Raw genomic sequence first — 17844 nt, forward strand, 5'->3', positions numbered from 1 at the left:
ACGAGGATGTCTTATATTTTAAATGCTGTTACGACATGTGAGCTCCACCAAGCATTAGCCACCGTCTTGCAAAGCAGAAATCAAAGTGTGACATGCACCAAGCGGATGACCGTAAAAAATGAGCTATGCAGCAAAAACACGGTAGCTCTCCAAGCATCGCCAAGAGAATGTAGAAAAAGAAAACCCAGTGCATTTTACAGTCTCGACATGGTGGATATAAGTTCTGGTTGCGATGCGCGAGGAAAAAAAAGGCACCGATTAGCCATATCCTTGGTGACAGCCGCTTGACAGAGGATGCTTCTGTCAGCGAAGGATATACAGGTAGTCCTCGACTTACGACTTAACAATGAAGCCCCAAGTCTCTGCTGCTGAGCGAGACACCCGTTCGGGGAGTTTCTGCTCCACATTATGTCCTTTCCTGCCACCGTTACTAAATTAGTGACATGATTGTTAGGTTTATTCTGGTTTCTCCATTGAGTTTGCTCATCAGAAGGTCGCGAAAGGGGATCAGGGATGGGCTTGCTACGGGTTCGTCCAGGTTCTGGAGAACCTGTAGCTAACGTTATGGCCGGTTAAAATCCCAACCCTGGCTGGCCCCACTCATCACACACAACACCTTCCAACGCTGCCTCTCCCCTCCCAGGAGGCTCCATGCGGCCTGTTTTGGGTGTGAGGGAAGGGTCCCCCTCCCGCTCAGGGAGCGGGAGGGGGAAACGGGCCTCCCAGAAGTTCTGGAAGGTTGGAAACAGGCCCGTTTCCACCCTTCGGAGGGTCTCTGGAGCCTGGGGGAGGCAGTTTTGCCTTCCAAGAGGCTCAAGGAAAGTCTCCAGAGCACGGGGAAGGCAAAAGCACTCCCTCTCGTGGTGCAGGAGGCCGACTAGGCTACGCCCACCCAGCAACCGAGCAGAGAACCCGTTTCTGAAATTTTTGAAGCTCACCCCTGCGCGTGTCCCTGGGACACCGCAACTATCATCAGTAGGAGTCCATTGCCCTGCGTCTGAAATTTGATCATGTGACCGTGGGAATGCCTGCACCGGGTGTCCGTGTGAAAAAACGGCCATACGGGAATGTGAAAAGGGAAGACGCGGGAGTTCTAACTTCGAACGGCCAGGCAACGGATGGCTGTAAGTCGAGGACTACGTGCATCGGGAAGACAACTTTGGCGAGTGGATCGGACGACGTCTCGGAGAAACGTATATGCACCATGGTTCTCTCTCCCAACCAACCATAAAATGCACAAAGGGTGATGGGTGTAGAAGAAGAATACGAAAGAAACCAAAAACCAACCTTGGAGAAATATCACATCCTTGCTGCATAAAGGCACCCAGGGAAAACCAAAGGCTGTTAAATATTCCAAATTCATTGGGAGGATCAGGTGGATTCTGAGGGTCTCGAGGCTCTTCCTGGTTATCTTCCAAATGCCACTCGTAAGGACTGAATCGGCTGACTAGAAAGAGAACTACGCTGACGCCAATGTACGCAAAGACTATACACATCCAAATTTCATAGGCCAAAGGATCCAGAAAGGAGAAGACCCCCGGTTTAGATTTCTGGGGCTTCTTGATCATGATAGAAATGCCCAAGCTCATAAAAGGTTTGGAAAAATCTATGACTTCTTCTCGGACCAAGGTTATAGTCAATGGGGCCACAGCTATATCTGCTCTCTGGAAAGACAGAACACAGACATAAAAAAAGAAAAGAAGAAGAGAAAATTACAGCAAGGTATCTTTGTTTTAACACAACAACAGTCCTCACCACTCTGACATGGGATGCCTCAGCTCTTACCACGTTCTACCTCACAGGGGAAGCTGCTCTGGCTTGGTTGGCCATCTGCAGTTCCTTATGCTTCCTGCTTTTGGAAGAGACCCAAGTACTCAACATGTCTCTGACAGATTTGCAAGCAGTATGTTCTACTCTAGTGATAGACTGGCCAGACCAAGGATCTAAGAAGCAGGAGGTGAAGAGGTAGCCATGTTCCTGCAACTCGTTGTATGTTTCCCAAACATGTCTGGGTTGGTCATTTTTTTAGAGACCAGGAATTCTGGAGGGCTGGAGTCCTTAGCTTCATCCAATCATGCTCTTCTCGTGGTCTCATCTTGAGTCCACTGCAGAAAAAGGAGGATGGGGGAGGGCTTTGCCTTAAAATCACCTAGGAGTTTTAGGACGTAGAAGTAGCAATGAAGGCTGCATAAACTTGGAGAGATGTGTAACTGAGAAAGCCAGCTCCACCAATTCCCTTTGTCATGCAGTAACAATAAATTGATTTTATTTATTTATGGCATTTATATAGCCACCCATCTCGTGCTTGTGACTCTGGGTGGTGCACACAAATGAAAAACACAGAGCCAAGCAACCAACATAATCTAAACACATCCATACATATCCAAAATGGCTCCCGGACAAAATCTAGGGAAATTCTAATCCTGGCTGTGAGCGAAGCAGAAACCTTTTTCTCTCAGGACCCGAGAATTAATAATATGGATTCAATTCATGTCCGCTGGCTATGGGGCTCGGCTGTAGCTTGTTTTACAGAGCTGTCAAATCTGTGACAGATGAGATGAAAACATGGCTTGTGTACCTATTCCACTTGGTTGTTCTTGGGTGGACGTGTTATGCCAGAAACTGAGGTAGAATGTAGTCTGGATCCCAGGAGGGAGGGGCTGCATTCCAGAGGACCAAGAGACAATGAAGTTTAAATAATTTGGTTGGAGGAAGAGAGTTAAGGCAGCTCCTCCCTAGAAAAGTTTTGCCCCAGATCTTTAATGATACAAGTATTTTGCTTTAGTCTTTCAAGATTCTGTCTACAGGTGAGCAACAATAAAGAAACTTGCTTAGAAGAATCTCGGTATGTCTTTCTTGATTTTTTTGAGCCTGACAGAAGCTGAGTTTCTTCAGATCTGTCACCCCATACCTGCTAGCATAACCACTGTCAATCAGTTTTTATATATACAATGCATGTCAGAGGGAAGGTATGGGGAGAAACACCCTGATCCTTGCTTTTAACTTTATTAATACATTTCTAAGTTCTGGAGAGGAAGCCCAAGTGCATTGCCAATGACCCATATATTAGTCTGATCAAGATGTTTAATCCTCAAAATGTATTGTGAGCTTATTATGAAGGCATTGCCTTCCTTTTTCCAGGGAATTTCCATATGGCATTCTCTGGTCTTCTGCTGGGGTGAGGGTTGGGGTGTGTGATGGACAACTCTTGGGCAGAGATTGTGTGTGTTTTGGAATTTGATGCTGAGTAAAACTCCTGATGCATCCAGCTTCCATTTAGCTCAGTAACTAACATTACTAGTCCCAACGGCTGGGAAGATAAGAGATGAACATATCTGAGAAAAGAATGAGAAGGATGTTTTCATGGTGGGTCACCAAATATTATTTTGAGGATCCACCCTGCTGCTTTCCTTTTTCCCTTTCAAGAACCAGGAAGAAGAGTTGAGTGGATTAGTTGATGGCCTGGAATTAAAAGCATCAAGAACCTTGCTTGATTGCTTTATAAACTGGGCTGTACTAAACACAAGATCCTATCTATCAATAGAGTCTGTACCAACAGCCCTTACTGATGCCTTTGCTCCCCCAAATCCACCACAGGTAATTAGCCCAACTTCCTACAACAGCAGCTAAGCAGGTGTAAAAATACTGGATCATGAAGTTGAAACTATCTGGGGGTTTTATTTTATTTTATTTTATTTTTACCAATTGGACTTAACTAGTTTGTGTTCTGGACAACTTACCTCCCTCACCTGAACTTTGCAAATTGGGTCTTCCCTATTTAATGCCTTTTGTTTTTAAGCAAATGGCCATGTACAAGCAAACATCATGCATTTATGTTTTCCTTGCCTTGGCCATTCCCCAGTTCAAGAAACGTATGAAAAATCCTTAGCTTAGTTAAAAGCAACACGTTTTCTGCTCAGTTCAGCAAAACTTGGCAAGGGTCCCCATAGAGAGAGCGAGATGGAGGAGTGCACTCCTGCTTGGGCTCCAAGTCAGACATTCCTGAATCAGCCTTCTGAGTTGGACTGATCTCAAAAGAAGTCATGAGAGTTTGGGCTGGAGCCAAATCACTCTATGAAACCTTGGCATTTGTGCAAAAGTTGAGTTAGCGATAAGCCCTTCTTCATTCACAGGATGCATCTGGTGCAGATCAAAATATCTCCGACAATATCACGAGTTGGATCGTAAGAGTAGCATGTGCTTCGATATCTTCCAAGGAAGATTAAAAGGGACCGGTACCAACAGGCAATTGAAGTTTTCAAAACTTGACGATGAGATTTAAATCTGGCCACATCTAATTTTTGAATGACATGCTCTACAATTTAGGGGGGGGGGAGAAGACTTGAATGCTGCCATTGTAGGAACAAAACTTAGCTTCATTTGAACTGTTTAACTGAAAACTATTAGCGACTATTCCACCATTACAACTGATGCTAGCCAGACCATGGAGCAACTCAAAGAAGTAGTCCAAGATCAGAAGATGTGGAGAAAACCTGGCCCATAGAATAGCCAAGAGTTGGGTAGGACTAATGGATAACGTTGTCAGCAGCAGCTACAATTCCTTATCTGAGTATTTCTCATTTTAGCAGTTTATTTAGCAATCAGAAATTATAAGCTGGTGGCAATTGGGAGAAGAGTCCCTGGGAGCCACATGTTCCCAGGAGGTACCTCAGGTTCTACACACCTTTGTGTTGTTATGAGCTTTCCTTGAATGGACAACTGTAGCAAATAGAAAGAGTGCCAGTTGGAACTGAATGGGCATTAAAAATAAATAAATGGACAAAATGGAAGCCATTCTTACCAGTTTAATTCATTTCCATCAAGTTATTTCGTTTACATAATTGCGGTCAATCATCTGGACATCTTCAAATATAACAGGCTTTGGTTTGGGGAATTTCCAGCTAGGCTGGAAGGAGGGGTCAAGCGGAAAGACTCGCTTGGAGTCCTTGCGCATCTGCAAGTGGCATAACCTCTCCCCAAATCCACAAAGCCTTATTGGGTCATGACCATAGGAAGGCAAGCGGTCTCGGGAGGTAGTTGTAAAATAGAGTATAAACAGTAAAATGATGGAGGGCATAAAACTGAGGTCTCACAGAAGACCAAAGCCAGCCATCTCTCCCTGTATCTTGTGTCCTTGTAGGCAGCTGAATCTGTCTTTGCAGTTTTCTAGACAAGAATTCAGAAGTCTACTTCCCAGGGCTAAAATAGAGGGACTGGTCCAAGAAGAAACCCAGCTGACTTTCATGATTAAGGTGAGACTAGAACTCACCATCTCCTGGTGATTGGCCTAAGTCATCCAACCAATTTTCATGCCTAAGGTGGGACTAGAACTCACTGCCTCCTGGTTTCTAGCTTGGTGCCTTAACCACTAAACCAGACTGGCTCTGTAGCCTATCAAATCTTGCTGTATTCCTAAAAGGTAAAAGTTCCCCTCGCACATATGTGCCAGTCATTCCCAACTCTAAGGGGTGGTGCTCATCTCCGTTTCAAAGCCGAAGAGCCAGCGCTGTCCGAAGACGTCTCCATGGTCATGTGGCCGGCATGATTAGACGCCAAAGGCACATGGAATGCTGTTACTTCCTACCAAAGGTGACTCCTATTTTTCTACTTGCCTTTTTACAGGCTTTCGAACTGCTAGGTTGGCAGAAGCTGGGACAAGTAACGGGAGCTCACTCCATTTATGCGGCGCTAGGGATTCGAACCGCTGAACTGCCGACCTTCTGATCGACAAGCTCAGCGTCTTAGCCACTGAGCCACCGCATCCCTTGTGCTGTATCCCTAGGTACAGTGAAATGTATTTGGTTGCAACACAGCTTTGCTAAAGGTTACATCAATGGAACTTAAATCACACCCTTCCTGTTGGATAAAGGCAATGTTAACAACAACAACCAATTAAACAGAAGCCTCTCTGCTGAATTTAGCTTGTTAGAGTATTGGCTTGTGAAGTTTAGTTTAGCTTTCTTCTTGCTGTGAATATTTTTTGCAAGCTACTGCATATCAAAGTAATGCAAATTACTCATGGAAGGGGGAAAGGGAATAGAAAATCTTTTGCTTCTGCTAAAGAAAAAAAGCTCTCTATTTTATTATTAGAGGAACTTCATTTAGGGGAGCTAACCTAACACTAAAAAGAATTAAATATCCTATAAATATATCTACCTTGGGCAGGCCTAACACTAATCGTAATCATAATTTATTGCATTTATATGCTGCCAGTGATTCTGGGTGGTTAGGAACGAATGAACATAGAAGATGCTTTATTAAATACTTTCACTGAGCAACAATCTCTTCTTGTTGATCGTACAGATGAATAATGATACAGAGGATCAGCTGTGCTTTGCAGTGCAAAGTCTACTAGATAAAATGGGGCTTCTTTCTTAGTCAACACAGATATAAGATCTGTTAGGATATTAAATTTAGTAGCTGGAACAGTAAAGTGTACAATGGGACGGAAGACACAGCTGTAGTTGATTGATTGGAGAGTTTTGGCTCCTGCGTGAGGCAAGCTACGCTATGATTGGCTGCTGTGGGTGTAAGGGAGAGTTCCCCTTATTTCCCGCCTTTTTTTCTGTGAGATCTGTATGCTCTTTGATTTACCTCACAACATCCCTGTGTTCTTAACTAACTTGTCTGCTGCAAATATGAATGTTAAATATATTGATTTATATTAAACTCCATGTTGGCGTCAGTGTCTTTGGCTTCACTTGGACAGCTGCTGCACAATTCCTTGACAAGATCTGATTGCATGCCTGTTTTAAAGCACTCTGCAGATTTTTTCAAAGGCTGTGATGATTGAACGACTGTCCGTGAAGACACAGCTTCCTGATGTGTATACCGAAACAATCTGAATGGTGACATTCGGTATGGAGAGGAATTGCTTTTTCAAACTGAGCGAGAACATTTACATCACAAAGACACCAGGTGTCTTACAAATCCTTGCTGGGAGAGATCAAGCTCATATCACTCATCCACTATTTACCATGTCACATTCTTTGAGGTTAAAAATCGGGCCAAATATTACTCGGCACATTAACCCGAAGCCTAGGATACAGCAGTGACCTCTTCCAATTATTCTAATTCCTCAAGAGCTCGGATGGCAAGGGAGCACACCCAATTTTGTTTAACCTAATGCCAACATCCTTGTAATGTTAAAGCATCGCTTGTGTTCTGCCTTTAGAACAAGCATCTGTTTCTTTCATGTGAGAACCGTTTTAACAATGCTAAGAATATATTTTTCATGACAGAGTTTTCTGCTTGATGCAAATACCCTATATTTTGGCACTGAAAATGCCAGGAGGAGAACCTCAAGCTATGCTATCAAATGCAATTTTGTGGAAGGGTTGAGCCTTCTCTTAGAAGTCAAAACCAACCCAAAGATGAATAGAAACGCCACAAAGCTGTGGAAAGTCTGAACAAAGATTCTAAAGAGACGCTATTCTTCTGTCACTCACACTTAAACAATGCCAAGAGCTGTTTAAAGAGAAGAGGAAATGAAGCACAATTAACATAGGAGAACAACATAAGAAGGTGGGAGTAAGATACGGCCTTCTCAAAATTCTACATTTCATGTTTGGGCTGCCTACCGATGATCAATTCCATTTCTTCCTTGCCAATGAAACAGCGAGAGTTCAGATCACAAAATCTGCTGTTCTCACCATTAATTCTCAGAATTATAAAGGGAGCTGCTACAAAGAGAATTTTCACTCTCAGAGTTCCTTGAGGGCAGCCATGAAGAGGAAATTCTTGCTAGAATCCCCATTATTTCCTGGGGCAATGAATTCTGATAGGAGTTTGAACTCTTCCGGGACATGATTAAACGGTTTTCAGCAAACCTGCATGTTTGAGTTGGTCGACACCATTAACTGGTGAACAGCTGAAATCACAGAGCTAAGGACACCCATAAGGATAGCCAACATGGTTCATCTACGTGGATTTTGCAGGATATTCTTGCAGGATACTGTACATCTAAGCAGCTTTGCCAAGAAAGACAGATGGAGAGGTGATCCACTTAACTTTGGTGATATGGTCATAAGGCAAATGAGTAGCAAAACCACAACATATCAAGACTTACCCCATAGACCAGCTCACCCACCATACCATTCCACATTTTAGTCTCAGAGTCCTTTGCTCCATACTTCCCATCAGGAACAATCGACAGGACATATTTAATCCCAACGTGTTTTGCAATTTCGTAAGCGAGGTCAACACAATAGCCTTCGTATTTCTCATTCCCTTCCTTCTGGTCAGGTGACTGCTTGCGCATGACATAGGGTGCTTCCTGGAAAATGACACAAGGAGAAAATAAGTTAGAAGGAAGGGATTCCTTCAAATGCATCAACGTTAGAGTGAACGGGGAGAAATCCCAACCAAAGAAGCTGGAAGAACCTAGAACTAAGGAGAAATTTCCTGCCAGGGAGAACAATTAACCAGTGGAACAGCTTGCCTCCTGAAATTATGCACGTTCTATCACGAGAGGTTTTCATGAAGAGTTGGACAGTGATTTGTCTGGAATGACATAAGATACTCGATCAGGGGATTGAATTAAAAGTCCTCCAAGGTCCCTTGCAACCCTCTGGTTTTAATAGCAATAGCACATAGACTTATATACCGCTTCACAGTGCTTCACAGCCCTCTCTAAGCGGTTTACAGAGTCAGCCTCTTGCCCCCAACAATCTGGGTCCTCATTTTACCCCTCTTGGAAGGATGGAAGGCTGAGTCAACCTTGAGCCTGGTAACATTTAAACTGCCAAATTGCAGTCAGCCAGCAGTCAGCAGAAGTAGCCTGCAATACAGCACACTCTAACCACTGGGACACCACGGCTCATTTTAAGTTATAAGTTCAAACACCAACATGCTAAGGAAAACCTGATCTGCCTGTCAGTTCAGAAAGTAGGAAGAACAATCAAAGTTTGGGAAAATCAAGTGCTGAGCAACCAATCCATATCATTGTTCAGAAAACTACGTAGATCTGTGTGTCCAGGAAAGCATCAGAAGCTGAATTTGACCCAAAGGAATCAAGATTAGAAAAGAATGGCTAAAGGGAGGTAACAACTTACAAGGATGGTAGTCACCACAATGGTTCTGTTCTCAACTGAGGATGTATCGTTGGACACAGTAAGATCAATTGCAGGCACAAATCGCTCATATTCATTCCAGTAACCAGCCTATGGTTGAAGAGAGCATTGACAAGTTAGATAGTGAATTTGAGTTACAGGTATTTATAGGTAGATAGGTATACAGATAGATAGGTAGATTAGAAGGATGATAGATAGATGATAGATGATAGATAGATAGATGATAGATAGATAGATAGATAGATAGATAGATAGATAGATAGATATGATGGAAGGAAGGAAGGAAGGAAAGAAGGAAGGAAGGAAGGAAGGAAGGAAAGAAAGAAAGAAAGAAAGAAAGAAAGAAAGAAAGAAAGAAAGAAAGAAAGAAAGAAAGCAAGCAATGTTCTTGTTTGGTACCAGGTGATGCTTTGGGTTAGCCAAGGAATTGGAAGTTGTAGAATAGTTTGCACCAACAGAAAAGGCCATTTCAATGAAGAGGAAGAGGAGGAGGAGAAGGAAGAGGAGGAGACATAAATAAATAAACAGAGAAAGAAGAAAGAAAGAGAGAGAAAGAAAGAGTCCCTTTTTGGGAGAGGGGCGGTCTAAAATCTAAGAAATAAATAAATAAATAAATAAATAAAGAGGAAGAGAAAGACAGAAAAAAAAGAAAGAAAGAAAGAAAGAAAGAAAGATTGTCCTTGTTTGGTACCAGGTGATGCTTTGGGTTAGCCAAGGAATTGGAAGTTGTAGAATAGTTTGCATCAAAAGAAAAGGCCATTGCAATGAGGAGGAGGGAGAGGAGGAGGAGGAGGGAGAGGAGGGGGGAGGAGGAGGAAAGGAGGAGGAGGAAGAGAAGGAGGCATAAATAAATAAATAAAGAAGAAAGAAAGAGAGAAAGAGAGAAAGAAAGAAAGAAAGAAAGAAAGAGAGAGAGAGAGAGAGAGAGAGAGAGAGAAAGAAAGAAAGAAAGAAAGAAAGAAAGAAAGAAAGAAAGAAAGAAAGAAAGAAAGAAACAAACAAACAAACTGTGGCATACCTTCCGTGGCCCGCCAGGTCTCATTTCATACACATCAATTGTGTAATTGGTTCTACGTCCGTAGGTGTCAAACTGGATATTTCCTGTCATTCCTTGAACCTGAACCTTGACAATGATAAAATTGCAACATAACAAGATACAGGAAGCATCCCTGCATTGGCCAGTATGCAAAAACCACGGTTTCACAAAAAGTCATTTTTTTTTAGCAATTCCATCAACATCAAAGAGCAGGTGGATTTATCCTTAATCATGTCACCAAGGGAATGCAAAAGACAGAAGGGTGACCTATCCACTTGCGGCTAATTCTGCCAACTGTATCTTCTTCCCCTCCTCGTAAGGGGGAGGGGTGTCCTTCTCAGCTGTCTAGCTCTCCTCTGAGTGAGCATTTATGAAAGCCTTTAATAAAGAAATATGCTGGGCATCTTCATTAATATCTTTCCAAAACCAAAATAGGTTTTCCTTCTCTTCTCCCTTTTGTTTCTCCAGGGCCTGCTAAAGTGCATTTTGATTTTCAGGGCCTCCTCTGCAGTGCAGTTTATTTTCTGCATTTTTGCGTGTGTTCCTGTGTTATATATCTGTTAATGCTATTTTATCGCTTCCATTACCTTCTGGTTGGGATTTTTTGGGGGGGGGGGGGAGGGGAAGAGAAAATAAACATTTTTTTTAGAAATTTTTAATGGTTCGAGTAACTTTGCAAAATATACAAAAAACATTGCATATTAGATAGACGGGTCAATCTAAAATGACTAAATAAGATGAATACATGAAAAAACGAACGCGTGTAACAAGAAAAATATAGGTCCGTGATGGCGAACCTATGCCACACACACTGTCCTTTCTGCGAGCACGCTAGCTGTCGCCCCAGTCCAGCTCCGCCACTATGCACCCGCTCCTCCGCAGCAAGTTGGCCGTGGCAAGTTGTCCTGAAGCAAGTTGGCCATGTTGACTTAACCGCAGCAACTTGGCAGTGACAAGTTGCCCGATTCCCTTTTCCTGTCCCTTTCCTGGCTAAGCCTGGCATCAATCCTGCAAGTCCGTGAGTACAATTCTCACCGCCCTCACCTTTTCAACCCAATCCCTCAGGGGAGGGTTTATTCTGAACTTCCCATTATGCAGCTGCGGGCTATGCTGTCTCTTCTCCGATCTTTTCTGTCTTCCTTCCCAAAGGCCTTTCCCACTTAACCAATACAGAGTAGCTGCCGTAACTTTATATCCTTACCATCTTCAATGCTCTCTCAATATCAATCCCTTGGCTCCAAGGCACGGCTGGATTTGCTAAACAATCTCCAGCACTTCCTCTCCGGGATACATCTACCCGCTGCCTTCGGAGGTACCGGAAGGCTTCCGCTATGACAAGGATCGCATCGTGGGTCAACGCAGATGTATACTAAAAGAGATGTAAAAGAGACAAGTAAGTGAACTTCATCCTGTAAATGTTGCAAGTCTTTTTTTATCATCTCCCTCCTTAAATAACATTGAGTAATAGCATTGTGGTGGCATAGTGATTAGAATGCAATATTGCAGGCTAACTCTGCTCAGTGTCAGGAGTTCGACCTAACAGGCTCAAGGTGGACTCAGCCTTTCATCCTTCTGAGGTCGGTAAAATGAGGGGCAAGATGTTGACACAGTAAACCACTTAGAGAGTGCTGTAAAGCATAGTGAAGTGGCATATAAGTCTAAGTGCTATTGCGATTGCTAACTCTGCCCATTGCCAGGAGTACGATCCTGACCGGCTCAAAGCTGACACAGCCTTCTATCCTTCCAAGGTCGGTAAAATGAGGGCCCAGATTGTCAGGGTCAAGATGTTGGCACTGTAAATTGCTTTGAGAGTATGTAAAGCACAATGAAGTAGTATATAAGTCTAAGTGCTATTGCTAACTCTGTCCATTGCCAGGAGTTGGGTTGGGTTTTTTTTTAATCAAAAATACTTCCACAGTTTTTTGTCACGCTGCTCAAAATTACAGTTCTCATCGACTTTATAAATCTGATAAACCTTCCCACTTGTAGGAAGGTAAAAATCTATAAATGGTTTTTTTTCTTTTCTTTTTTCAAAAATGCATCATATTTACTTCCGATAAAAAGATAGGAAGCATTCTGACATTAAAGATCTGTTTCTTTTTCTGAACAAATTGTATTTTTGGGATCAGCATTCTGTAGCTACACACTTGGAATATTTGCATTCAGTTTTGGTCACCACAATGTAGAAAAGATGTTGAGACTCTAGAAAGAGTGCAGAGAAGAGCAACAAAGAGGATTAGGGGACTGGAGGCTAAAACATTGCAAGAACTGGGTATGTCTAGTTTGATGAAAAGAAGGACTAAGGGAGACACGATAGCAGTCTTCCAATATCTAAAAGGTTGCCCCAAAGAAGAGGGGGTCAACCTATTCTCCAAAGCATCCGAAGGCAGGACAAGAAGCAATGGGTGGAAACTACACGTAACCAACCTAGAACTAAGGAGAAATTTCCTGACCGTAAGAACAATGAATCAGTGGAACAACTTATCTTCAGAAGTTATGGATGCTCCAACACTGGAAGTCTTTAAGAAGATGTTGGATAGCCATTTGTCTGAAATGGTATAGGGTTTCTGCCTGAATAGGGGGTTGGACTAGAAGACCTCCAAGGTCCCTTCCAACTCTGCTATTCTGTTAAAATGAAATCAGTGCTTAATTTTCAAGAATTACAGGTAGCCCTTGACATACGACAGGTCCCTTAGCAATTGTTTGACGTTACAATGGACCTCCCACATCTTTCAATCTGGTCCCAATGTTCTGATGGCCAGGCGCATGCATGCGTGCACACCCGCGCACACACAAACACAGTTATGTGACCACATTTCAGGCTGTTGGAAGTTTTTTTGGTCTGAAAAGATAAGATGCTGGCAGATGCCTTCTACCTTGACCAACGTGTGTTGGTCTTCTTCTTACCAGTCCAACCTAGAGCTTGAGCTACCAATTGCCTGCCTCCTTAACCCAAAAGATATGTTTCTTCCCCACTTTGCTTCATAACCTCCTACACCCGATGTAGTTTTGCAGGGATTTAAGCAAAGGTGATTCCTTGTTTTCAAAACCTAAAGGTCATCAGCTGTCACAGCGTTTGCTGTAAGATGCCCCAGAGTTTCGCTAGCTGTTTTCGCACAAAGAATTCCAACTGTTGTTCTCCAATAGCCGTCCAATTAAACATTTACATCAACCTGCAATTGTCTTTCGGCAATGGGGGCCCCCCCTCCCCAGTTTTCCAATCAGGCTGCCTCAATTATCAGAAACCGTCCTGCCATCCTTTCCGCATCACACCGAGCGACAGATCTAATTTTCTATTTTATTCATATGCTGCTAACAAATGCATGAACATGTGAAGCCGGTGTGGGAACGAGAGAGAGCTGGTGAAATATTGAATAAATTAAAACACCCAGGCTCTCATCTCTAGCCAATTTTATTTCCTAATCAAATTTACTTTTCTTTTCTTTTTTGCTCTGAAGGGTGGGGTTGTCACTTTAATAAACACTTGTTTGTGTATTACAAATCGACAATGCTTCCCAGCATTAACAGTACAGGTAGTCCTCGATTTATGGCTACAATTGAGCCCAAAACCTCTGTTGCTAAGCGAGAGATTTATCCAGTCAGTTTTGTCCCATGTTATGACCTTTCTTGCCACAGTCATTAAGTGAATCAGTCTTCCCCCACGGACTTTGCTTGTCAGAAGGTTGCAGAAGCAGATCACATGACCCCGGGGACAAAGCAACCGTCATAAATATGAGTTAGGGTCAAACTCTTAAACACAATTACAATCCCTCCATGCAGACGTGGAAACGTATGACTAGTTTTTCTTCTTCTTCCTTCTTCCCTTTTCTTTTACTAATTACTGGCATAGGGATTATTCTTTATACTATTTATGTTACAATCAGTGGTAGGTTTCAAAAAATTTGAGAACCTCTTCTGTAGGTGTGACCTGCTTCGTGGGAGTGGCTATTTTTGTTCGGGGGTGGTGGTTGGTGATTGATTGATTGCTATCGTTTATTATCACTGCCGTTTATGAGTTCCTGTGGGTTTTACACGAGCTGGGGAAAGGTTTTTAAATTGTTCTTTTTGTTTTCTGAGTAAGCCACTGGGAGTCATTTTCATTGATACAGTATATGTAATAAGTAAATAAGGAAAGACAACAGCGGAAGGATTCGTTTCTGCAGAAAAAGCTCTTTCCCAAACTAGCTCTAGTTAACGAGGATTAAGTTAGGATTCAGAGCTCCTCTTTATGACTTTGTGCGATCAACCTTGTGTTCTCACCTAGACTTCCTTAGCAGCACGAAGCCAAGTCCTTGTCTCAATAAACCCCTTTTATTTAATTTACAGTGAATTTCTCTCTAGCAAAGTCCCAGCCCAGAGTTTTTCAAATTAGTTCATAATTACCAAACTTTATCAGGCTTGGAGAGTGGCCAGGCCGATATCTTTCAGATGTCGCAAGAATGCAGAAATGAACTAATTGTCTCCTGCAAACTCCACTCCCCTTTCGCTCCTCTTTTATTCCCTATGGGAGGGGCCATTCACCATCCACCTCTGGCCTTACTCCCAAGTCGACTCATGTTCCTTAGCTGTTCCCGTCGTCTGGCAACTCCGCGCATACGCACACGGGGAACAGGCTCCAGCTGTTTGTCTGCCTCACTGATGTCTGATTCTGAAGGCAGCTGATAACTGGCATACGGCTCTGGCCCCCTCTCTGCCTCCGATGCAGAGCCCTCATCAGAGCCTTCCCCAGACTCCAGGACTGGCCCATGTCCCTCCCCAACCTCCTCACTGTCTGAATCTGGTACCAGCTTTGCTGGCAGGCCACAACACCTTGGTTCGCATCAGCTCCGGCCCTACTTTTTCGCGCTTTCTGTAACTTCTTACAGTGTTGGATTGAGACCCAAAAGCACCAGGCTGAAGTCCACCTTGAGCCAGAGAAGCTCGCGGGTGACTTAAGCCAGTCACTCAGTCTCAGCCCAACCAACTTCGTAACGTTGTTTGTCGGGGGAGAAAGAAGTAGACAGTGATGTATGTTCCATTCTTGAGCTCCCAAATAAAAGCAAGATGCAAACCGAAGCAAGGAAGAAGATATAGAACGTGGAATCTATTTTACCAATGGTTGAGAGAAAAGGGGGTGGAGATGAAGAATGTAAATTTGTATTGTTAAGCAAATTAAATACCCGGATAACAACATGTTTATTAAGCACTAAGAAATGTATTTAATAAAAAAAATCAATTAAAAAAAAAAGAAATAAGCAAGGAAACAGAGAGTTCTGTCCACAGAACAAAAAAACCCACCGCAGTACGCGAAGCGCACCATCCCCAGTTAAGCAGCTGATAAAATGTACGAATTGCTCACTCGACCTGGTTTAATGCATGTTGGATTTTTATGCATCGCTGCTTTTTCAGGTTACCGTAGTTATGAAGCTGCCTGCTGGCGTCCCAGCATGACAGCTGTGGCTAGAGGGGAGATGCCATGCTGTTCTTCCTTGTTCAGAAGAATAATTTGGGTTTCTCTTGTCCATTTGGCCTCCCTGACACGTGTGTTGTTTTGTTTTGTTTTTGGCATCCAAGAGCAAAGGTCAACCATCCGTGTCTATGTAGAGTCTCACTCATCCATGGTTGGCCCCAAGGTGTTTTTTCCCCAAAGGCAGCTGGACTTTCTTTGTTTTTTTTCCTGGAAGATGTTTCGCTTCTCATCCCAGAAGCTTCTTCGGTTTTGAACGGAGGAAGCTTTTTGAATGCAAAGTGAAATGCCTTCAAGGAAAAACAATGGAAGTCCAGTTGCCCGTGGAAAAAGCACCTTTGGGCCACCATTCATGGAGGGAGGGAGGGAGGGAGGAATTTATACCGTATCTTCCTACTTCAGTAAATAATATCAGCTCCTCAACCTCGTAATGCAGTTCAAAATCAATCCACAGTTGTCCCCCTTTCTGTGCCTTTGGAAGGGAATTCCCAAACAATGCTATCAGTCCGTCAACTCCATCCCATTTTCTCCCAGCTTACCCACTTGCGAGTTATCACTGGAGTTACTCATAGAATAGCAAAAAATCCTGCCCACCGCCCTTCCTTCATTCCACAGAATAGTGGGGAGGGGGACTAAATAGCTGAACGTACTGAGGAATGTAGGAGAGATGATCTATCATAGATCATCTTATTATCTGCATCAGCCATTCCAACTTCTCTTTCCAGATTATCAAATTTTACTTCTGGACACTGTAAATCACAGGTGGCCAACCTTAGCAACTGAGCAATGCTGGGAGTCAAAGACCATAGGACTTTAAGTTGCCAAGATTGGACATCCCTACTGTAGATGGACAGTAGGCAAGTTGGATGTCAACATCTCTGAGAAGCAGCAATTTGAAGAAATAAAGCTGTAGGGAGCGGCTTCCCAGGACTTCAAGGTAGACCACTGATTCCCTACATCACAATAGGTTTGGGTTGAATCAAATCATTGCAGTATGTCAACCAAAGTTTAAGACTTATTAGAGGATATGGAGGTTATGGATCCAGAGGACTAGATTATTTGTTCAAAGCAAATAACAGTGTCAGCCATGCAGCCATCTTTTGTTTTCGATCTTTGGCCTGCCCACTTTCTATTATTCTACTATGCATTTTCCATTGTGGGAAAATGGAAGGGGGGGATTGTACGGAGTTAGATGCTGTGCAGCCATAACAACATTCTTTCTAGAAAGCCAAGGTCATCCTTTCTCTTTGCACCTCTGCACCTGGCCAGAACTGGATGGGTGGAACTGCCAACAAGGCAGTGGAAGATTGGACCATGTGATGGACTGGTGGGTGTAGGGGGAAAGATCTTGAACTTTCAATTAGGTGGGGAAAACCGGGAAGCTTTCAGATTTGGGTTTTCCCAGATGTGCCAACATGACTCTCTTAATAAATTGGAACTTTGAGCACTATTTTGCCTTGGACTCTGATTTACTTTTGGATGCTATTTGGAACCCTGACAAACAGTTTATCACTCAACCCACAGCATCCATAGGTGAGCTAACATCAAAGAGGATTCAACAAATCTGTGCCTTCTGTAAACGGTGGCCCTTCCCTTCCCACCTCCACCCCACCCTCTTTCCAACAGTCTGCAAACTTACCTTTAATGGAGAATTTTTGGCTTCAGGAAATTCCCTTTCATCGAGTCTCACCCACCGCTGCATAAATTGTTGGACCAGTGGGTTATCATTATTAATAATCTGAAATCCAGTTATGTTGGCTCCGGCCTGGATCACTTTCTCCACCGAGATGTCTGTGAAACCCTTGAAAGAGAATGGAAACACTTGAGGGGTTGATGGCCAGCTTGGAAGCATTCAAACACACACACGGTCGCTGACCTTAGAAAAGAAACACGGGTTTAAATGGGCTGCTAATTTGCGGAGTCCAGTTGGTGGGTTCCCATTCTTGTCCTTTTTAAATAATTTCTTTTTTTAAAAAAATGCTTTTATTACACATTTTCCTTTCTAATGCAGCACATTTTCAATGTTACGACAGTCAGTCTCTTTCGGTCTCCTTCCTTCTCCTCCTCTCCCTTCCCTTGTCCCCTGCTTCCCTCTCCTTCCCTCTCTCTGTCTCCCTTCCCTACTTCTCTCCCCTTCCCTCTCCTCCCTTTTCCTCTCCTTCTCTCCCCTCTCCTCTTCTCCACTTCCCTCTCCTTCCCTTTCTCCTACTCCTTTCCTCCCCTCTACTTCAAGGTGGGTGGCTGCCAATTTTACTACCGATCCGCAATGCGCACACGTGCACTGTTCAATG

The 17844-nt window shown here is 43.3% G+C and overlaps 1 protein-coding gene across 7 annotated transcripts in view; it reads right to left on the reverse strand.

Annotated features, from left to right (window-relative positions):
* Positions 1-17844, reverse strand: part of GRIA3 (glutamate ionotropic receptor AMPA type subunit 3) — a 131022-nt gene that overhangs the window by 45016 nt on the left and 68162 nt on the right. For all 7 annotated transcript variants that reach the window (XR_014176320.1, XM_081964224.1, XM_081964225.1 and 4 more), the window contains exons 6-11: positions 17193-17354; positions 11309-11476; positions 10090-10194; positions 9054-9161; positions 8069-8275; positions 1288-1664 (exon numbers count right to left, since the gene is read on the reverse strand). Coding sequence is in view for 6 of the 7 variants with exons in the window: in XM_081964224.1 (XP_081820350.1) it covers positions 1288-1664; positions 8069-8275; positions 9054-9161; positions 10090-10194; positions 11309-11476; positions 17193-17354 (1127 nt within the window). In the remaining variant the exon portion in view is untranslated. The remainder of the gene's footprint in view (positions 1-1287; positions 1665-8068; positions 8276-9053; positions 9162-10089; positions 10195-11308; positions 11477-17192; positions 17355-17844) is intronic.

The sequence above is a fragment of the Natrix helvetica genome (genome assembly GCF_964273705.1).
Source record: "Natrix helvetica genome assembly, chromosome: 11".
Taxonomy (NCBI): domain Eukaryota; kingdom Metazoa; phylum Chordata; class Lepidosauria; order Squamata; family Natricidae; genus Natrix; species Natrix helvetica.